General features: G+C 46.1%; 1 protein-coding gene across 2 annotated transcripts in view; it reads left to right on the top strand.

The window, feature by feature from the left end:
- LOC129842599 (pre-mRNA 3'-end-processing factor FIP1-like) overlaps positions 1-24,636 on the top strand; it is a 40,700-nt gene that overhangs the window by 11,337 nt on the left and 4,727 nt on the right. For both annotated transcript variants that reach the window (XM_055911228.1, XM_055911227.1), the window contains exons 8-17: positions 1,240-1,358; positions 2,334-2,387; positions 6,773-6,872; positions 8,063-8,219; positions 8,461-8,487; positions 9,261-9,312; positions 9,781-9,839; positions 13,697-13,720; positions 17,689-17,775; positions 23,372-23,498. In XM_055911228.1, coding sequence (XP_055767203.1) covers positions 1,240-1,358; positions 2,334-2,387; positions 6,773-6,872; positions 8,063-8,219; positions 8,461-8,487; positions 9,261-9,312; positions 9,781-9,839; positions 13,697-13,720; positions 17,689-17,775; positions 23,372-23,498 — 806 coding nt within the window. The remainder of the gene's footprint in view (positions 1-1,239; positions 1,359-2,333; positions 2,388-6,772; positions 6,873-8,062; positions 8,220-8,460; positions 8,488-9,260; positions 9,313-9,780; positions 9,840-13,696; positions 13,721-17,688; positions 17,776-23,371; positions 23,499-24,636) is intronic.

Genomic DNA, 24,636 nt, shown 5'->3' with positions numbered 1-24,636 from the left:
GCAATAGGCTACAGCCGTAGATCCTCTCTGTATGTGGCAGAACGTTAGAGATGTCTAATCAATGGAAGATGGAATTTAAAATGACGGAATTAAAAGTTAAAGGAGATGTTTAGGCTACAATGACCAAGAGTCAACAGGTAGGCTGCTACTTCATATTCTGAATGCAGTTGTTGTTATTTGTAACTGTAGGATTAGGAAGCCCACTGCACTGTGGCCTCAATTAGCCTAGCTAGCTAGCTAACCTCAATTAGCCTAGCTAGCTAGCTAACCTCAATTAGCCTAGCTAGCTAGCCAACCTCAATTAGCCTAGCTAGCTAACTAACCTCAATTAGCCTAGCTAGCTAGCTAACCTTAGCTAGCTTAAGTAGCTTCTCCCAGTTTGATGTATTCAAGACGGGTACTACATAATCTTATTGGATGATAAATAACGTAGCTATGGCAGCTATTAGTCTACTATAGCGCGATTCAGCTTGTTGGTTGGTTTCTAAACCTATCCCTACACCGTAGACACGTGTACCGGAGGCAGCAGCTCAGACCACTAGGCCATCCTGGAACATTCTGGAACACCCTTTCTTATTTTCTGATCTCCCTTTCTCTCAATTCCCTTCCTTCTCTGTCTCTCCTCCTCTCAATTCCCTTCCTTCTCTGTCTCTCCTCCTCTCAATTCCCTTCCTTCTCTGTCTCTCCTCCGCTCAATTCCCTTCCTTCTCTGTCTCTCCTCCGCTCAATTCCCTTCCTTCTCTGTCTCTCCTCCGCTCAATTCCCTTCCTTCTCTGTCTCTCCTCCGCTCAATTCCCTTCCTTCTCTGTCTCTCCTCCTCTCAATTCCCTTCCTTCTCTGTCTCTCCTCCTCTCAATTCCCTTCCTTCTCTGTCTCTCCTCCTCTCAATTCCCTTCTCTGTCTCTCCTCCTCTCAATTCCCTTCCTTCTCTGTCTCTCCTCCGCTCAATTCCCTTCCTTCTCTGTCTCTCCTCCTCTCAATTCCCTTCCTTCTCTGTCTCTCCTCCTCTCAATTCCCTTCTCTGTCTCTCCTCCGCTCAATTCCCTTCCTTCTCTGTCTCTTCTCCTCTCAATTCCCTTCCTTCTCTGTCTCATTGAATTGCCATATGATAATCAGTGTGAAACAGATAAACCAGAGTTGTTTAAAACCAAGATATCCATTTAAAGAGGTCCTACTACTGTCAAATGGTCAAACCCAAGATGTTATAAACCTAAAGATGTCCTACTCTACTCCCCTCAGGTTCAGCAGGGCAGGACAGGGAATGAGAAGGAAGTGAGTTTACCCATCCACACGTCCAAACCTGACTTCCCCACTCCAGCCAGTCTCTACAAGTCATCCATGAACATGAACACTACCAGGTAAGAGCTGTACACAGGTCCTCAGATGAATAAGAGCTGTAAGGTTAGCCTAGGACAGGTAGAGACAGACGGTGAGGTTAGCCTAGGACTGGTACCGACAGACGGTGAGGTTATCCTAGGACAGGTAGAGACAGACGGTGAGGTTAGCCTAGGTCCGGTAGAGACAGATGGTAAGGTTAGCCTAGGACAGGTAGAGACAGACGGTAAGGTTAGCCTAGGACAGGTAGAGACAGACGGTAAGGTTAGCCTAGGACAGGTAGAGACAGACGGTAAGGTTAGCCTAGGACAGGTAGAGACAGACGGTAAGGTTAGCCTAGGACAGGTAGAGACAGACGGTAAGGTTAGCCTAGGACAGGTAGAGACAGACGGTGAGGTTAGCCTAGGACAGGTAGAGACAGACGGTGAGGTTAGCCTAGGACAGGTAGAGACAGACGGTGAGGTTAGCCTAGGACAGGTAGAGACAGACGGTGAGGTTAGCCTAGGACAGGTAGAAACAGACGGTGAGGTTAGCCTAGGACAGGTAGAGACAGACGGTGAGGTTAGCCTAGGACAGGTAGAGACAGACGGTGAGGTTAGCCTAGGACAGGTAGAGACAGACGGTGAGGTTAGCCTAGGACAGGTAGAGACAGACGGTGAGGTTAGCCTAGGACAGGTAGAGACAGACGGTGAGGTTAGCCTAGGACAGGTAGAAACATGAGAGAGACTCATGTATTAGCTCTGGTAGAGGATTTGGCAAAACACGGTCTGGCAGTGGACACACAGACACACAGACTGACAGGCAGACACACAGACTGACAGGCAGACACACAGACTGACAGGCAGACACACAGACTGACAGACGGACAGGCAGACAGACACAAGCTTGCTTCCTTTTTTGTTCTCCTCTCACTGTACACCTGAATGAGTTCCTCTGAGTGTGTGAGGGGAGGTCTAACTGTTTCCTCCTCTCCCTCCCCCTCCTCCCTCTGATGGTAGGATCTCCCCCCCACAGTGGACTGCTCCCCCCGTCCAGGACATGTCCTACTATACGTGAGTGGGATGGGGCTTGTTCACACAACACACTGATACATCCATGTACAGTAGTGTGTCTTTTCCAGATGCTATTTAAAAAAACAAATTAATTTTCAGTTCCCTCAGCCGATAAACTAGTAACAAACGTCGTAGTTGCATCAGGTCGTTAGGGCACAACGTGGTAGCCAGCAATTGTTACCACGGCAACGTTAAGTTCAACGGGAGTCATCACCTTGGCAACAGTAAACACATTTAAATGCAACACATGTATGCACATTGATGACTCACGTGTGTGTGTGTGTGTGTGTGTGTGTGTGTGTGTGTGTGTGTGTGTGTGTGTGTGTGGTGATAGCCATGTTATAGACATGTAATAACAGATTCTACATCATGTGTATTAGTACTGCTGTGTGTTGTCCTTTCTGATTTTAGTGTCCTGTTACTGAGCTGTGGTGTGGGGGTTAGGTACCCCGATCTCTGCTGTGGTGTGGGGGTTAGGTACCCCGATCTCTGCTGTGGTGTGGGGGTTAGGTACCCCGATCTCTGCTGTGGTGTGGGGGTTAGGTACCCCGATCTCTGCTGTGGTGTGGGGGTTAGGTACCCCGATCTCTGCTGTGGTGTGGTGGTTAGGTACCCCGATCTCTGCTGTGGTGTGGTGGTTAGGTACCCCGATCTCTGCTGTGGTGTGGTGGTTAGGTACCCCGATCTCTGCTGTGGTGTGGTGGTTAGGTACCCCGATCTCTGCTGTGGTGTGGGGGTTAGGTACCCCGATCTCTGCTGTGGTGTGGGGGTTAGGTACCCCGATCTCTGCTGTGGTGTGGGGGTTAGGTACCCCGATCTCTGCTGTGGTGTGGGGGTTAGGTACCCCGATCTCTACTGTGGTGTGGGGGTTAGGTACCCCGATCTCTGCTGTGGTGTGGGGGTTAGGTACCCCGATCTCTGCTGTGCTGTGGGGGTTAGGTACCCCGATCTCTGCTGTGGTGTGGGGGTTAGGTACCCCGATCTCTGCTGTGGTGTGGGGGTTAGGTACCCCGATCTCTGCTGTGGTGTGGGGGTTAGGTACCCCGATCTCTGCTGTGGTGTGGGGGTTAGGTACCCCGATCTCTGCTGTGCTGTGGTGGTTAGGTACCCCGATCTCTGCTGTGGTGTGGTGGTTAGGTACCCCGATCTCTGCTGTGGTGTGGGGGTTAGGTACCCCGATCTCTGCTGTGGTGTGGGGGTTAGGTACCCCGATCTCTGCTGTGGTGTGGGGGTTAGGTACCCCGATCTCTGCTGTGGTGTGGGGGTTAGGTACCCCGATCTCTGCTGTGGTGTGGGGGTTAGGTACCCCGATCTCTGCTGTGGTGTGGGGGTTAGGTACCCCGATCTCTGCTGTGGTGTGGGGGTTAGGTACCCCGATCTCTGCTGTGGTGTGGTGGTTAGGTACCCCGATCTCTGCTGTGGTGTGGTGGTTAGGTACCCCGATCTCTGCTGTGGTGTGGTGGTTAGGTACCCCGATCTCTGCTGTGGTGTGGGGGTTAGGTACCCCGATCTCTGCTGTGGTGTGGGGGTTAGGTACCCCGATCTCTGCTGTGGTGTGGGGGTTAGGTACCCCGATCTCTGCTGTGGTGTGGGGGTTAGGTACCCCGATCTCTACTGTGGTGTGGGGGTTAGGTACCCCGATCTCTGCTGTGGTGTGGTGGTTAGGTACCCCGATCTCTGCTGTGGTGTGGTGGTTAGGTACCCCGATCTCTGCTGTGGTGTGGGGGTTAGGTACCCCGTTCTCTGCTGTGGTGTGGGGGTTAGGTACCCCGATCTCTGGTGTGGTGGTTAGGTACCCCGATCTCTGCTGTGGTGTGGTGGTTAGGTACCCCGATCTCTGCTGTGGTGTGGGGGTTAGGTACCCCGTTCTCTGCTGTGGTGTGGGGGTTAGGTACCCCGATCTCTGCTGTGGTGTGGGGGTTAGGTACCCCGATCTCTGCTGTGGTGTGGGGGTTAGGTACCCCGATCTCTGCTGTGGTGTGGGGGTTAGGTACCCCGATCTCTGCTGTGGTGTGGGGGTTAGGTACCCCGATCTCTGCTGTGGTGTGGTGGTTAGGTACCCCGATCTCTGCTGTGGTGGTTAGGTACCCCGATCTCTGCTGTGGTGTGGGGGTTAGGTACCCCGATCTCTGCTGTGGTGTGGGGGTTAGGTACCCCGATCTCTGCTGTGGTGTGGGGGTTAGGTACCCCGATCTCTGCTGTGGTGTGGGGGTTAGGTACCCCGATCTCTGCTGTGGTGTGGGGGTTAGGTACCCCGATCTCTGCTGTGGTGTGGGGGTTAGGTACCCCGATCTCTGCTGTGGTGTGGGGGTTAGGTACCCCGATCTCTGCTGTGGTGGTTAGGTACCCCGATCTCTGCTGTGGTGGTTAGGTACCCCGATCTCTGCTGTGGTGGTTAGGTACCCCGATCTCTGCTGTGCTGTGGTGGTTAGGTACCCCGATCTCTGCTGTGGTGTGGTGGTTAGGTACCCCGATCTCTGCTGTGGTGTGGGGGTTAGGTACCCCGATCTCTGCTGTGGTGTGGGGGTTAGGTACCCCGATCTCTGCTGTGGTGTGGGGGTTAGGTACCCCGATCTCTGCTGTGGTGTGGGGGTTAGGTACCCCGATCTCTGCTGTGGTGTGGGGGTTAGGTACCCCGATCTCTGCTGTGGTGGTTAGGTACCCCGATCTCTGCTGTGGTGTGGGGGTTAGGTACCCCGATCTCTGCTGTGGTGTGGGGGTTAGGTACCCCGATCTCTGCTGTGGTGTGGGGGTTACGTACCCCGATCTCTGCTGTGGTGGTTAGGTACCCCGATCTCTGCTGTGGTGTGGGGGTTAGGTACCCCGATCTCTGCTGTGGTGTGGGGGTTAGGTACCCCGATCTCTGCTGTGGTGTGGGGGTTAGGTACCCCGATCTCTGCTGTGGTGTGGGGGTTAGGTACCCCGATCTCTGCTGTGGTGTGGGGGTTAGGTACCCCGATCTCTGCTGTGGTGTGGGGGTTAGGTACCCCGATCTCTGCTGTGGTGTGGGGGTTAGGTACCCCGATCTCTGCTGTGGTGTGGTGGTTAGGTACCCCGATCTCTGCTGTGGTGTGGGGGTTAGGTACCCCGATCTCTGCTGTGGTGTGGTGGTTAGGTACCCCGATCTCTGCTGTGGTGTGGTGGTTAGGTACCCCGTTCTCTGCTGTGGTGTGGGGGTTAGGTACCCCGATCTCTGCTGTGGTGTGGGGGTTAGGTACCCCGATCTCTGCTGTGGTGTGGGGGTTAGGTACCCCGATCTCTGCTGTGGTGTGGGGGTTAGGTACCCCGATCTCTGCTGTGGTGTGGGGGTTAGGTACCCCGATCTCTGCTGTGGTGTGGGGGTTAGGTACCCCGATCTCTGCTGTGGGGGTTAGGTACCCCGATCTCTGCTGTGGTGTGGGGGTTAGGTACCCTGATCTCTGCTGTGGGGGTTAGGTACCCCGATCTCTGCTGTGGGGGTTAGGTACCCCGATCTCTGCTGTGGTGTGGGGGTTAGGTACCCCGATCTCTGCTGTGGTGTGGGGGTTAGGTACCCCGATCTCTGCTGTGGGGGTTAGGTACCCCGATCTCTGCTGTGGTGTGGGGGTTAGGTACCCCGATCTCTGCTGTGGTGTGGTGGTTAGGTACCCCGATCTCTGCTGTGGTGTGGGGGTTAGGTACCCCGATCTCTGCTGTGGTGTGGGGGTTAGGTACCCCGATCTCTGCTGTGGTGTGGGGGTTAGGTACCCCGATCTCTGCTGTGGTGTGGGGGTTAGGTACCCCGATCTCTGCTGTGGTGGTTAGGTACCCCGATCTCTGCTGTGGTGTGGGGGTTAGGTACCCCGATCTCTGCTGTGGTGTGGGGGTTAGGTACCCCGATCTCTGCTGTGGTGTGGTGGTTAGGTACCCCGATCTCTGCTGTCGTGTGGGGGTTAGGTACCCCGATCTCTGCTGTGGTGTGGGGGTTAGGTACCCCGATCTCTGCTGTGGTGTGGGGGTTAGGTACCCCGATCTCTGCTGTGGTGTGGGGGTTAGGTACCCCGATCTCTGCTGTGGTGTGGGGGTTAGGTACCCCGATCTCTGCTGTGGTGTGGGGGTTAGGTACCCCGATCTCTGTTGTGGTGTGGGGGTTAGGTACCCCGATCTCTGCATGTGGCTGTGTATTAGTTGGTAGAGAGTATAGACGGTGAACTCAGCTTTAATGACCGAGTAGACGGCAGGTAGTCTAGTGGTTAAGAGCATTGGGCGCCGTAACCGAAAGGTTGCTTGTTCGAATCCCAGAGCCAACGAGGTGAAACATCTCGTGTGCCCTTGAGCAAGGCACTTAGCCGTGACAGCTCCTGTAAGTTGTTGTGGAGAAGATGGTCTGCTAAATGACTCGCGTTGTACGGTGTGTTTGTGTTCAGGAAGACCAGCGGTACAATCGACGTGATTGGAGGAGGGACTGCTACCATCAGCAGAGTGGAGGGACGACGAAGACACAACCTGGAGGGAAATAACATCCAGGTACACACACACACACACACACACACACACACACACACACACACACACACACACACACACACACACACACACACACACACACACACACCTGGAGAGAAACAACATCCTGGTACACACACACACACACACACCTGGAGAGAAATAACATCCTGGTACACACACACACACACACACCTGGAGAGAAATAACATCCAGGTACACACACACACACACACACCTGGAGAGAAACAACATCCAGGTACACACACACACACACACACACCTTGAGAGAAATAACATCCAGGTACACACACACACACACACACCTGGAGAGAAATAACATCCAGGTACACACACACACACACACACCTGGAGAGAAACAACATCCAGGTACACACACACACACACACACCTGGAGAGAAACAACATCCTGGTACACACACACACACACACACCTGGAGAGAAATAACATCCAGGTACACACACACACACACACACACACCTGGAGAGAAATAACATCCAGGTACACACACACACACACACACCTGGAGAGAAATAACATCCAGGTACACACACACACACACACACACCTTGAGAGAAATAACATCCAGGTACACACACACACACACACACCTGGAGAGAAATAACATCCAGGTACACACACACACACACACACCTGGAGAGAAACAACATCCAGGTACACACACACACACACACACCTGGAGAGAAACAACATCCAGGTACACACACACACACAACCCAATATTTAGGAAGTTGGTCTTAATGTTTTGTAAACTCAGTGTATATTATGAGAGCTAAACAGAAAAAAATATATATTATTAATTTAAATAAAATAATGAGCCATACATTGACACATCGAGTCCAAAACGTCAATTAAAAAATAAATGAATATCTAGGTAGTTTTAAATCTTCCAGGAACGCATCTTTAATTTCTTGAGGAAAACAGTCCTGCTGTTATGAAAACCTTATGTTGACACCCGGAGTCACATTCGTTTATTTTGAAAGCTATAGCACACCGTCTTTCTATAAAGTAGGTTTTTAAAGGACCTTTTAGTCTGGTGTCGTAGTAATACTGGTGTCGGGACAACACTACACTAACACATGAAAGGACATATAGAGGTCAATGTAACCATTCCATTGGCTGTTGAATCACATACCCGGTGGTGATTGGCTGTTTCTTCGTTGTCTAGGTGATTTCGGAACACTCGTCGTCGGACGCTGAGCCAAACCCCAACAAGATGCCCCCCTTCTTCCCCCCTGGCCCCCTCCCCCCTAACATCCCTCCTCCTCCATTCCTCCCCCCTCCTCCCAACGTCAGCCAGGCTCCACCTCTCATCCCCCCACCAAGTAAGTCTACACCTCTCTCACTTTGTCATTCTCTCTCTCCCCCCATCTCTCTCTGTCTCTCTCTCCGTCTCTCTCTCCCCCCCATCTCTCTCTCTCCTGCTTTCTGTCTCTTTCCCTCTAACTTTCTCTCCCACATTCTCTCTCAGGCTCTAACTTTCTCTCCCTTTTATATATTTGTATATTCACCCTGTTTAACTTTCCCACAGAGAGGAATTTGCTAACAATTGTTTTTATTTGGTAGGAATACCTATGAATGTCCCTCCTCCTGGTAAGAACAATATTCCCAACTACACTCACTAATACTACACAAAATACACAATGACATTCATGATGTGGGAAAGACTGAAGAGTTCCACATATTAGAATACTATATGGGTTTTATCTGTCTTAATGTACCCAGTTAGAATGTGTCAGTGTGGTGATGTCATAGTGTGGAATAGACTCAACAGTTAGAATGTGTCAGTGTGGTGATGTCATAATGCGGTATAGACTCAACAGTTAGAATGTGTCAGTGTGGTGATGTCATAATGTGGAATAGACTCAACAGTTAGAATGTGTCAGTGTGGTGATGTCATAGTCATAATGTGGTATAGACTCAACAGTTAGAATGTGTCAGTGTGGTGATGTCATAATGTGGTATAGACTCAACAGTTAGAATGTGTCAGTGTGGTGATGTCATAGTCATAATGTGGTATAGACTCAACAGTTAGAATGTGTCAGTGTGGTGATGTCATAATGTGGAATAGACTCAACAGTTAGAATGTGTCAGTGTGGTGATGTCATAGTCATAATGTGGTATAGACTCAACAGTTAGAATGTATCAGTGTGGTGATATAATGTGGTATAGACTCAACAGTTAGAATGTGTCAGTGTGGTGATGTCATAGTCATAATGTGGTATAGACTCAACAGTTAGAATGTATCAGTGTGGTGATATAATGTGGTATAGACTCAACAGTTAGAATGTATCAGTGTGGTGATATAATGTGGTATAGACTCAACAGTTAGAATGTGTGTGTTAATAGTAACACTGTGTGTGCAGGTTTCCCTCCTCCCAGCGGCCCCCCTCCGTCTCTCATCCCCACCTTGGACAGGTAAGACACCTCCACCTTGTAGACCTGGATAGATTGAACCCTAGCCTCTCTCCTCCTATGTACGTGTAGAGATCTAAGGCAGCGTTTACACAGGCAGCCCAATTCTGATCTGTTAAACCAATTATTTACAAAAGCGCTGATCTGTTTAAATAGCGTTAGCATATTTGACTGGAAGTCTATGGGTATCTGTTAGCATGCTAGTAAATACCCATCGACTTCCATTCAACACGCTAACGCTATTTAAACATTGGCTCATGAATACTACTTTAAACTTCCTTCATACTGGACACATAAACATGGTGTCCACGAGTCCACCTGACTCTGGGGAAGTAGATAAAGAGCATCATCGCCAAAATCCTGAAATATCCATTTAATGTGATTGATTGGATCAATATGTAAATAGCATCTAAAGTATTGGATTAAATGATCATGACGACTTTGATATATTGAACGTTTTATTTTTTATAGCAGTGGGCATCCAGGTGGATATGATGTCCGTCCCGTTCCACCATACCCCTTCCCCACAGGTAGGGGGCGACAACACACACTATCAATTTCAATCAATATTATATTATAGAAGTCTGTCCAAAATGGATCCCTATTCCCTATGTAGTATGCTACCGTTGACTAAGGTGCCATTTCCGATGTAGCCTCACTCTCAATCACTTTCAATTAATAATAAGTTATTATTATATTACATGGTATTAAATCAATCCACGGGCCTCATTTAGCAACATATATAGGATGAGTCCCGATGGGCCCCAATCTGGCCTATATAATGCACTTCTTTTAAGCAGGGCCAATAGGGCTGTGGTCAACAGTAGTGGCCTATATAGGGAATAGGGTTCCAGTTGGGAAGCACCCATTTATGAAATTGATCCAAAGTTTGATTGATATTAGGGCCGGTACGATACCAGTATCGCTATACTCTTTAGTATCGTGGCAAGGAAACAAAACACGAAGCAGATTGGCTCAATATGTAATACCTTCTTTAGGAAAACAGCCCTGATGTTGGAAACAAACATCATTATGATGGAAACAAACATCATTATGATGGAAAACAGCCCTGATGTTGGAAACAAACATCATTATGATGGAAACAAACATCATTATGATGGAAAACAGCCCTGATGTTGGAAACAAACATCATTATGTTGGAAACAAACATCATTATGATGGAAAACAGCCCTGATGTTGGAAACAAACATCATTATGTTGGAAACAAACATCATTATGATGGAAAACAGCCCTGATGTTGGAAACAAACATCATTATGATGGAAACAAACATCATTATGATGGAAAACAGCCCTGATGTTGGAAACAAACATCATTATGATGGAAAACAGCCCTGATGTTGGAAACAAACATCATTATGATGGAAACAAACATCATTATGATGGAAAACAGCCCTGATGTTGGAAACAAACATCATTATGATGGAAAACAGCCCTGATGTTGGAAACAAACATCATTATGTTGGAAACAAACATCATTATGATGGAAAACAGCCCTGATGTTGGAAACAAACATCATTATGTTGGAAACAAACATCATTATGTTGGAAAACAGCCCTGATGTTGGAAACAAACATCATTATGATGGAAACAAACATCATTATGTTGGAAAACAGCCCTGATGTTGGAAACAAACATCATTATGTTGGAAACAAACATCATTATGATGGAAAACAGCCCTGATGTTGGAAACAAACATCATTATGATGGAAACAAACACCATTATGATGGAAAACAGCCCTGATGTTGGAAACAAACATCATTATGTTGGAAACAAACATCATTATGATGGAAAACAGCCCTGATGTTGGAAACAAACATCATTATGTTGGAAACAAACATCATTATGATGGAAAACAGCCCTGATGTTGGAAACAAACATCATTATGATGGAAACAAACATCATTATGATGGAAAACAGCCCTGATGTTGGAAACAAACATCATTATGATGGAAAACAGCCCTGATGTTGGAAACAAACATCATTATGATGGAAACAAACATCATTATGATGGAAAACAGCCCTGATGTTGGAAACAAACATCATTATGATGGAAAACAGCCCTGATGTTGGAAACAAACATCATTATGTTGGAAACAAACATCATTATGATGGAAAACAGCCCTGATGTTGGAAACAAACATCATTATGTTGGAAACAAACATCATTATGTTGGAAAACAGCCCTGATGTTGGAAACAAACATCATTATGATGGAAACAAACATCATTATGTTGGAAAACAGCCCTGATGTTGGAAACAAACATCATTATGTTGGAAACAAACATCATTATGATGGAAAACAGCCCTGATGTTGGAAACAAACATCATTATGATGGAAACAAACACCATTATGATGGAAAACAGCCCTGATGTTGGAAACAAACATCATTATGTTGGAAACAAACATCATTATGTTGGAAAACAGCCCTGATGTTGGAAACAAACATCATTATGATGGAAACAAACATCATTATGTTGGAAAACAGCCCTGATGTTGGAAACAAACATCTTTATGATGGAAAACAGCCCTGATGTTGGAAACAAACATCATTATGTTGGAAAACAGCCCTGATGTTGGAAACAAACATCATTATGATGGAAAACAGCCCTGATGATGGAAACAAACATCATTATGATGGAAACAAACATCATTATGTTGGAAACAAACATCATTATGTTGGAAACAAACATCAGTATGATGGAAACAAACACCATTATGATGGAAAACAGCCATGATGTTGGAAACAAACACCATTATGTTGGAAAACAGCCCTGATGTTGGAAACAAACATCAATATGTTGGGAAACAGCCCTGATGTTGGAAACAAACATCATTATGATGGAAAACAGCCCTGATGTTGGAAACAAACATCATTATGATGGAAAACAGCCCTGATGATGGAAACAAACATCATTATGTTGGAAAACAGCCCTGATGATGGAAACAAACATCATTATGATGGAAAACAAACATCATTATGATGGAAAACAGCCCTGATGTTGGAAACAAACATCATTATGTTGGAAACAAACATCATTATGATGGAAAACAGCCCTGATGTTGGAAACAAACATCATTATGATGGAAAACAGCCCTGATGTTGGAAACAAACATCATTATGTTGGAAACAAACATCATTATGATGGAAAACAGCCCTGATGTTGGAAACAAACATCATTATGATGGAAACAAACATCATTATGATGGAAAACAGCCCTGATGTTGGAAACAAACATCATTATGATGGAAAACAGCCCTGATGTTGGAAACAAACATCATTATGTTGGAAAACAGCCCTGATGTTGGAAACAAACATCATTATGTTGGAAACAAACATCATTATGATGGAAAACAGCCCTGGTGTTGGAAACAAACATCATTATGATGGAAAACAGCCCTGATGTTGGAAACAAACATCATTATGTTGGAAACAAACATCATTATGATGGAAAACAGCCCTGATGTTGGAAACAAACATCATTATGATGGAAAACAGCCCTGATGATGGAAACAAACATCATTATGTTGGAAAACAGCCCTGATGTTGGAAACAAACATCATTATGATGGAAAACAGCCCTGATGTTGGAAACAAACATCATTATGATGGAAAACAGCCCTGATGATGGAAACAAACATCATTATGATGGAAAACAGCCCTGATGTTGGAAACAAACATCATTATGATGGAAAACAGCCCTGATGTTGGAAACAAACATCATTATGATGGAAACAAACATCATTATGTTGGAAACAAACATCATTATGATGGAAAACAGCCCTGATGTTGGAAACAAACATCATTATGATGTAAAACAGCCCTGATGTTGGAAACAAACATCATTATGATGGAAAACAGCCCTGATGTTGGAAACAAACATCATTATGATGGAAAACAGCCCTGATGTTGGAAACAAACATCATTATGATGGAAACAAACATCATTATGATGGAAACAAACATCATTATGATGGAAACAAACATCATTATGTTGGAAACAAACATCATTATGATGGAAAACAGCCCTGATGTTGGAAACAAACATCATTATGTTGGAAACAAACATCATTATGATGGAAAACAGCCCTGATGTTGGAAACAAACATCATTATGATGGAAACAAACGTCATTATGATGTCATCCAGAGTCACATGTATTTATTTTCCAAGTTGTAGCACACCATGTGTTACACCCAGCAGGTTTTTAAAGCACCAAACAGTTTAGTCTGTTACGATACTGCTATCGTCTCGGCCGTAATTGATATGGGATGTATTTTAACTCCACGTGTAAGGTTCTTTAGGTGGGCACACACTGATATGTACAAACACAATATTGTAATAATCCATCATGTTTATTGTCCCTCAGGTGGTTTCCCTCCTCCTATGACAGGTATGTCCTCATCACTACAGTATATCACTACAGTATATCACTACAGTATATCACTACAGTATATCACTACAGTACATCACTACAGTATGTCCTCATCACTACAGTATATCACTACAGTATATCACTACAGTATATCACTACAGTATATCACTACAGTATATCACTACAGTATGTCCTCATCACTACAGTACATCACTACAGTACATCACTACAGTATATCACTACAGTATGTCCTCATCACTACAGCATATCACTAGAGTACATCACTACAGTACATCACTACAGCACATCACTACAGTATATCACTACAGTATATCACTACAGCATATCACTACAGTACATCACTACAGTACATCACTACAGCACATCACTACAGTATATCACTACAGTATGTCACTACAGTATATCACTACAGTATGTCCTCATCACTACAGCATATCACTAGAGTACATCACTACAGTACATCACTACAGTATATCACTACAGTATGTCCTCATCACTACAGCATATCACTAGAGTACATCACTACAGTACATCACTACAGTATATCACTACAGTATATCACTACAGTATATCACTACAGCATATCACTACAGTACATCACTACAGTACATCACTACAGTATATCACTACAGTATATCACTACAGTATATCACTACAGTATATCACTACAGCATATCACTACAGTACATCACTACAGTACGTCACTACAGTATATCACTACAGTATATCACTACAGTATATCACTACAGTACATCACTACAGTATGTCCTCATCACTACAGCATATCACTACAGCATATCACTACAGTACATCACTACAGTATATCACTACAGTATGTCACTACAGTATATCACTACAGTATATCACTACAGCATATCACTACAGTACATCACTACAGTACATCACTACAGTACATCACTACAGTATATCACTACAGTATATCACTACAGTATATCACTACAGTATATCACTACAGTACATCACTACAGTACATCACTACAGTACATCACTACAGTACATCACTACAGTATATCACTACAGTATGTCCTCATCACTACAGTATATCACTACAGTATATCACTACAGTATATCACTACAGCATATCACTACAGCATATCACTACAGCATATCACTACAGTATATCACTACAGTATATCACTACAGTATATCACTACAGCATATCACTACAGCATATCACTACAGCATATCACTACAGTATATCACTACAGTATATCACTACAGTATATCACTACAGTATATCACTACAGTATATCACTACAGTATATCACTACAGTACATCACTACAGTACATCACTACAGTACATCACTACAGTACATCACTACAGTATATCACTACAGTATATCACTACAGCATATCACTACAGCATATCACTACAGTATATCACTACAGTATATCACTACAGTATATCACTACAGCATATCACTACAGTACATCACTACAGTATGTCCTCATCACTACAGTACATCACTACAGTACATCACTACAGTACATCACTACAGTACATCACTACAGTATATCACTACAGTATATCACTACAGTATATCACTACAGTATGTCCTCATCACTACAGTATATCACTACAGTATATCACTACAGTATGTCCTCATCACTACAGTACATCACTACAGTACATCACTACAGTATATCACTACAGTATATCACTACAGTACATCACTACAGTATGTCCTCATCACTACAGTACATCACTACAGTACATCACTACAGCATATCACTACAGTATATCACTACAGTATATCACTACAGTACATCACTACAGTATGTCCTCATCACTACAGTACATCACTACAGTATATCACTACAGTACATCACTACAGTACATCACTACAGTATATCACTACAGTATATCACTACAGTATATCACTACAGTATATCACTACAGTATATCACTACAGCATATCACTACAGTATGTCCTCATCACTACAGTATATCACTACAGTACATCACTACAGTACATCACTACAGTATATCACTACAGTATATCACTACAGTATATCACTACAGTATATCACTACAGTATGTCCTCATCACTACAGTACATCACTACAGTACATCACTACAGTACATCACTACAGTATATCACTACAGCATATCACTACAGTATGTCCTCATCACTACAGTATATCACTACAGTATGTCCTCATCACTACAGTACATCACTACAGTACATCACTACAGTATATCACTACAGTATATCACTACAGTATATCACTACAGTATATCACTACAGCATATCACTACAGCATATCACTACAGTATGTCCTCATCACTACAGTATATCACTACAGTATGTCCTCCTCACTACAGTACATCACTACAGTATATCACTACAGTATATCACTACAGTACATCACTACAGTACATCACTACAGTATGTCCTCCTCACTACAGTACATCACTACAGTATATCACTACAGTATGTCCTCCTCACTACAGTACATCACTACAGTACATCACTACAGTATATCACTACAGTACATCACTACAGTACATCACTACAGTATATCACTACAGTACATCACTACAGTACATCACTACAGTATATCACTACAGTACATCACTACAGTACATCACTACAGTATATCACTACAGTATATCACTACAGTATATCACTACAGTATATCACTACAGTATATCACTACAGTACATCACTACAGTATATCACTACAGTATATCACTACAGTACATCACTACAGTACATCACTACAGTATATCACTACAGTACATCACTACAGTATATCACTACAGCATATCACTACAGTACATCACTACAGTATATCACTACAGTATATCACTACAGTATATCACTACAGTATATCACTACAGTATATCACTACAGTATATCACTACAGTACATCACTACAGTACATCACTACAGTATATCACTACAGTACATCACTACAGTACATCACTACAGTATATCACTACAGTACATCACTACAGTATATCACTACAGTATATCACTACAGTACATCACTACAGTACATCACTACAGTATATCACTACAGTACATCACTACAGTATATCACTACAGCATATCACTACAGTACATCACTACAGTATGTCCTCATCACTACAGTATATCACTACAGTATATCACTACAGTACATCACTACAGTATGTCCTCATCACTACAGTATATCACTACAGTACATCACTACAGTATATCACTACAGTATGTCCTCATCACTACAGTATATCACTACAGTATATCACTACAGTATATCACTACAGTATGTCCTCATCACTACAGTACATCACTACAGTACATCACTACAGCATATCACTACAGTATATCACTACAGTATATCACTACAGTATATCACTACAGTACATCACTACAGTACATCACTACAGTACATCACTACAGTACATCACTACAGTACATCACTACAGTACATCACTACAGTATATCACTACAGTACATCACTACAGTACATCACTACAGTACATCACTACAGTACATCACTACAGTACATCACTACAGTACATCACTACAGTACATCACTACAGTATATCACTACAGTATATCACTACAGTATATCACTACAGTACATCACTACAGTACATCACTACAGTACATCACTACAGTACATCACTACAGTATATCACTACAGTACATCACTACAGTACATCACTACAGTACATCACTACAGTATATCACTACAGTACATCACTACAGTATGTCCTCATCACTACAGTATATCACTACAGTATATCCTCTTCCTCACTACAGTATATCCTCCTCCTCCTCACTACAGTATATCACTACAGTATATCACTAGAGTATCTCCTCCTCTTCCTCACTACAGTATCTCCTCCTCTTCATCACTACAGTATATCCTCCTCCTCCTCCTCACTACAGTATATCCTCCTCACTACAGTATATCCTCCTCCTCACTACTATAACGTCTCTGTCTCCAGGTGGCTACCCTCCTCCTATGCCAGGTGTGGTGTCTCCATGGCCTCCTATGATGGACCAGTCTAAACAGTGGGACTACTACCCTCCAGGTAAACCAGTCTAAACAGTAGTACTACTACCCTCCAGGTAAACCAGTCTAAACAGTGGGACTACTACCCTCCATGTAAACCAGTCTAAACAGTGGGACTACTACCCTCCAGGTAAACCAGTCTAAACAGTAGGACTACTACCCTCCAGGTAAACCAGTCTAAACAGTAGTACTACTACCCTCCAGGTAAACCAGTCTAAACAGTGGGACTACTACCCTCCAGGTAAACCAGTCTAAACAGTGGGACTACTACCCTCCAGGTAAACCAGTCTAAACAGTAGTACTACTACCCTCCAGGTAAACCAGTCTAAACAGTAGGACTACTACCCTCCAGGTAAACCAGTCTAAACAGTGGGACTACTACCCTCCAGGTAAACCAGTCTAAACAGTGGGACTACTACCCTCCAGGTAAACCAGTCTAAACAGTGGGACTACTACCCTCCAGGTAAACCAGTCTAAACAGTAGGACTACTACCCTCCAGGTAAACCAGTCTAAACAGTAGTACTACTACCCTCCAGGTAAACCAGTCTAAACAGTGGGACTACTACCCTCCAGGTAAACCAGTCTAAACAGTGGGACTACTACCCTCCAGGTAAACCAGTCTAAACAGTAGTACTACTACCCTCCAGGTAAACCAGTCTAAACAGTAGTACTACTACCCTCCAGGTAAACCAGTCTAAACAGTGGGACTGCTACCCTCCAGGTAAACCAGTCTAAACAGTGGGACTACTACCCTCCAGGTAAACCAGTCTAAACAGTAGGACTACTACCCTCCAGGTAAACCAGTCTAAACAGTAGTACTACTACCCTCCAGGTAAACCAGTCTAAACAGTAGGACTACTACCCTCCAGGTAAACCAGTCTAAACAGTAGGACTACTACCCTCCAGGTAAACCAGTCTAAACAGTGGGACTACTACCCTCCAGGTAAACCAGTGTAAACAGTGGGACTACTACCCTCCAGGTAAACCAGTATAAACAGTAGGACTGCTACCCTCCAGGTAAACCAGTGTAAACAGTGGGACTACTACCCTCCAGGTAAACCAGTCTAAACAGTAGTACTACTACCCTCCAGGTAAACCAGTCTAAACAGTAGTACTACTACCCTCCAGGTAAACCAGTCTAAACAGTGGGACTGCTACCCTCCAGGTAAACCAGTCTAAACAGTGGGACTACTACCCTCCAGGTAAACCAGTCTAAACAGTAGGACTACTACCCTCCAGGTAAACCAGTCTAAACAGTAGGACTACTACCCTCCAGGTAAACCAGTCTAAACAGTAGTACTACTACCCTCCAGGTAAACCAGTCTAAACAGTAGGACTACTACCCTCCAGGTAAACCAGTCTAAACAGTGGGACTACTACCCTCCAGGTAAACCAGTCTAAACAGTAGTACTACTACCCTCCAGGTAAACCAGTCTAAACAGTAGGACTACTACCCTCCAGGTAAACCAGTCTAAACAGTGGGACTACTACCCTCCAGGTAAACCAGTGTAAACAGTGGGACTACTACCCTCCAGGTAAACCAGTATAAACAGTAGGACTGCTACCCTCCAGGTAAACCAGTGTAAACAGTGGGACTACTACCCTCCAGGTAAACCAGTGTAAACAGTAGTACTACTACCCTCCAGGTAAACCAGTCTAAACAGTGGGACTACTACCCTCCAGGTAAACCAGTCTAAACAGTGGGACTACTACCCTCCAGGTAAACCAGTCTAAACAGTGGGACTACTACCCTCCAGGTAAACCAGTGTAAACAGTGGGACTACTACCCTCCAGGTAAACCAGTGTAAACAGTGGGACTACTACCCTCCAGGTAAACCAGTGTAAACAGTAGTACTACTACCCTCCAGGTAAACCAGTGTAAACAGTGGGACTACTACCCTCCAGGTAAACCAGTCTAAACAGTGGGACTACTACCCTCCAGGTAAACCGGTCTAAACAGTGGGATTACTACCCTCCAGGTAAACCAGTCTAAACTGTAGTACTACTACCCTCCAGGTAAACCAGTCTAAACAGTAGGACTACTACCCTCCAGGTAAACCAGTGTAAACAGTGGGACTACTACCCTCCAGGTAAACCAGTGTAAACAGTGGGACTACTACCCTCCAGGTAAACCAGTATAAACAGTAGGACTGCTACCCTCCAGGTAAACCAGTGTAAACATTAGTACTACTACCCTCCAGGTAAACCAGTCTAAACAGTGGGACTACTACCCTCCAGGTAAACCAGTCTAAACAGTAGTACTACTACCCTCCAGGTAAACCAGTCTAAACAGTAGGACTACTACCCTCCAGGTAAACCAGTGTAAACAGTGGGACTACTACCCTCCAGGTAAACCAGTCTAAACAGTGGGACTACTACCCTCCAGGTAAACCAGTGTAAACGGTAGTACTGCTACCCTCCAGGTAAACCAGTCTAAACGGTAGTACTGCTACCCTCCAGGTAAACCAGTCTAAACTGTAGAACTACTACCCTCCAGGTAAACCGGTCTAAACAGTGGGATTACTACCCTCCAGGTAAACCAGTCTAAACAGTGGGACTACTACCCTCCAGGTAAACCAGTCTAAACAGTGGGACTACTACCCTCCAGGTAAACCGGTCTAAACAGTGGGACTACTACCCTCCAGGTAAACCAGTGTAAACAGTGGGACTACTACCCTCCAGGTAAACCAGTGTAAACAGTGGGACTGCTACCCTCCAGGTAAACCAGTCTAAACAGTAGTACTACTACCCTCCAGGTAAACCAGTGTAAACAGTGGGACTGCTACCCTCCAGGTAAACCAGTCTAAACAGTAGTACTATTATCCTCCAGGTAAACCAGTCTTAACAGTAGTACTGCTACCCTCCAGGTAAACCAGTCTAAACAGTAGGACTGCTACCCTCCAGGTAAACCAGTCTTAACTGTAGTACTACTACCCTCCAGGTAAACCAGTATAAACAGTAGGACTGCTACCCTCCAGGTAAACCAGTGTAAACATTAGTACTACTACCCTCCAGGTAAACCAGTCTAAACAGTGGGACTACTACCCTCCAGGTAAACCAGTCTAAACAGTGGGACTACTACCCTCCAGGTAAACCAGTCTAAACAGTAGTACTACTACCCTCCAGGTAAACCAGTCTAAACAGTAGGACTACTACCCTCCAGGTAAACCAGTGTAAACAGTGGGACTACTACCCTCCAGGTAAACCAGTCTAAACAGTGGGACTACTACCCTCCAGGTAAACCAGTGTAAACAGTAGTACTGCTACCCTCCAGGTAAACCAGTCTAAACAGTAGTACTGCTACCCTCCAGGTAAACCAGTCTAAACTGTAGAACTACTACCCTCCAGGTAAACTGGTCTAAACAGTGGGATTACTACCCTCCAGGTAAACCAGTCTAAACAGTGGGACTACTACCCTCCAGGTAAACCAGTCTAAACAGTGGGACTACTACCCTCCAGGTAAACCAGTGTAAACAGTGGGACTACTACCCTCCAGGTAAACCGGTCTAAACAGTGGGATTACTACCCTCCAGGTAAACCAGTCTAAACTGTAGTACTACTACCCTCCAGGTAAACCAGTCTAAACAGTGGGATTAGTACCTTCCAGGTAAACCAGTCTAAACAGTGGGACTACTACCCTCCAGGTAAACCAGTCTAAACAGTAGTACTACTACCCTCCAGGTAAACCAGTCTAAACAGTAGTACTACTACCCTCCAGGTAAACCAGTCTAAACAGTAGGACTACTACCCTCCAGGTAAACCAGTCTAAACAGTGGGACTACTACCCTCCAGGTAAACCAGTGTAAACAGTGGGACTACTACCCTCCAGGTAAACCAGTATAAACAGTAGGACTGCTACCCTCCAGGTAAACCAGTGTAAACATTAGTACTACTACCCTCCAGGTAAACCAGTCTAAACAGTGGGACTACTACCCTCCAGGTAAATCAGTCTAAACAGTAGTACTACTACCCTCCAGGTAAACCAGTCTAAACAGTAGGACTACTACCCTCCAGGTAAACCAGTCTAAACAGTAGTACTACTACCCTCCAGGTAAACCAGTCTAAACAGTAGGACTACTACCCTCCAGGTAAACCAGTGTAAACAGTGGGACTACTACCCTCCAGGTAAACCAGTCTAAACAGTGGGACTACTACCCTCCAGGTAAACCAGTGTAAACGGTAGTACTGCTACCCTCCAGGTAAACCAGTCTAAACGGTAGTACTGCTACCCTCCAGGTAAACCAGTCTAAACTGTAGAACTACTACCCTCCAGGTAAACCGGTCTAAACAGTGGGATTACTACCCTCCAGGTAAACCAGTCTAAACTGTAGAACTACTACCCTCCAGGTAAACCGGTCTAAACAGTGGGACTACTACCCTCCAGGTAAACCAGTGTAAACAGTGGGACTGCTACCCTCCAGGTAAACCAGTCTAAACAGTAGTACTATTATCCTCCAGGTAAACCAGTCTTAACAGTAGTACTGCTACCCTCCAGGTAAACCAGTCTAAACAGTAGGACTGCTACCCTCCAGGTAAACCAGTCTTAACTGTAGTACTACTACCCTCCAGGTAAACCAGTATAAACAGTAGGACTGCTACCCTCCAGGTAAACCAGTGTAAACATTAGTACTACTACCCTCCAGGTAAACCAGTCTAAACAGTGGGACTACTACCCTCCAGGTAAACCAGTCTAAACAGTGGGACTACTACCCTCCAGGTAAACCAGTCTAAACAGTAGTACTACTACCCTCCAGGTAAACCAGTCTAAACAGTAGGACTACTACCCTCCAGGTAAACCAGTGTAAACAGTGGGACTACTACCCTCCAGGTAAACCAGTCTAAACAGTGGGACTACTACCCTCCAGGTAAACCAGTGTAAACAGTAGTACTGCTACCCTCCAGGTAAACCAGTCTAAACAGTAGTACTGCTACCCTCCAGGTAAACCAGTCTAAACTGTAGAACTACTACCCTCCAGGTAAACCAGTGTAAACAGTAGTACTGCTACCCTCCAGGTAAACCAGTCTAAACAGTGGGACTACTACCCTCCAGGTAAACCAGTGTAAACAGTGGGACTACTATCCTCCAGGTAAACCAGTCTAAACAGTAGTACTACTATCCTCCAGGTAAACCAGTCTAAACAGAAGTACTACTACCCCCCAGGTAAACCAGTGTAAACAGTGGGACTACTACCCTCCAGGTAAACCAGTCTAAACAGTAGTACTACTACCCTCCAGGTAAACCAGTCTAAACAGTGGGACTGCTACCCTCCAGGTAAACCAGTCTAAACAGTGGGACTGCTACCCTCCAGATAAACCTAAACAGGAGGGTGGTATAGACCATGTATTTATTTAATGTGATCCGCAGTATATCTGTGTAATAGCAGAATTTAAAGGTCATATCTGATTGAGTTGACCTATGCAGCGGTTACCGTGACTACAGTCTCCGTGAACACAGGAACATTGCCTTTAAAAGGGTCACTCTCTGTTAGTCAGCGCCTCTACAAACTGTTTTTTGGTGTCAGCTAATGTTTTTTACTAGTGATCAATAACCAACCAGTCAATCAATAACCAATCAGTCTGACCTGATGTTTTTTACTGTACTACTACCCACAAGGACCGGGACCGGGACCAGGACCCAGACGGGAGGACAAGAGGGAGAAGGAGAGAGAGAGACCCAGGGAGAGACCACATGAGAGGGAGAGAGAGAGAGAGCACAGCCCCTCCACAATGGCTTACAACAGGTTAGTCAAGGACGACGCGGCGTCAGCGTGTTAGCCGAGGACGACGCGGCCACAGCGGGTTAGCCGAGGACGACGCGGCCACAGCGGGTTAGTCGAGGACGACGCGGCCACAGCGGGTTAGCCGAGGACGACGCGGCCACAGCGGGTTAGTCGAGGACGACGCGGCCACAGCGGGTTAGTCGAGGACGACGCGGCCACAGCGGGTTAGTCGAGGACGACGCGGCCACAGCGGGTTAGTCGAGGACGACGCGGCGACAGCGGGTTAGTCGAGGACGACGCGGCGACAGCGGGTTAGTCGAGGACGACGCGGCGACAGCGGGTTAGCCGAGGACGACGCGGCCACAGCGGGTTAGCCGAGGACGACGCGGCCACAGCGGGTTAGCCGAGGACGACGCGGCCACAGCGGGTTAGCCGAGGACGACGCGGCCACAGCGGGTTAGCCGAGGACGGCGCGGCCACAGCGGGTTAGCCGAGGACGGCGCGGCCACAGCGGGTTAGCCGAGGACGACGCGGCCACAACGGGTTAGCCGAGGACGACGCGGCGTCAGCGGGTTAGCCGAGGACGACGCGGCGTCAGCGGGTTAGCCGAGGACGACGCGGCGTCAGCGGGTTAGCCGAGGACGACGCGGCGACGACAGCGGGTTAGCCGAGGACGACGCGGCGACGACAGCGGGTTAGCCGAGGACGACGCGGCGACGACAGCGGGTTAGCCGAGGACGACGCGGCGACGACAGCGGGTTAGCCGAGGACGACGCGGCGACGACAGCGGGTTAGCCGGGGACGACGCGGCGACGACAGCGGGTTAGCCGGGGACGACGCGGCGACGACAGCGGGTTAGCCGGGGACGACGCGGCGACGACAGCGGGTTAGCCGGGGACGACGCGGCGACGACAGCGGGTTAGCCGGGGACGACGCGGCGACGACAGCGGGTTAGCCGGGGACGACGCGGCGACGACAGCGGGTTAGCCGGGGACGACGCGGCGACGACAGCGGGTTAGCCGGGGACGACGCGGCGACGACAGCGGGTTAGCCGAGGACGACGCGGCGACGACAGCGGGTTAGCCGAGGACGACGCGGCGACGACAGCGGGTTAGCCGAGGACGACGCGGCGACGACAGCGGGTTAGCCGAGGACGACG

Source organism: Salvelinus fontinalis, unplaced genomic scaffold, assembly GCF_029448725.1.
Source record: "Salvelinus fontinalis isolate EN_2023a unplaced genomic scaffold, ASM2944872v1 scaffold_0056, whole genome shotgun sequence".
Taxonomy (NCBI): Eukaryota; Metazoa; Chordata; class Actinopteri; order Salmoniformes; family Salmonidae; genus Salvelinus; species Salvelinus fontinalis.
The sequence above is the reverse complement of the archived record's forward strand: the minus strand, read 5'-3'. Positions and strand labels throughout refer to the sequence as shown.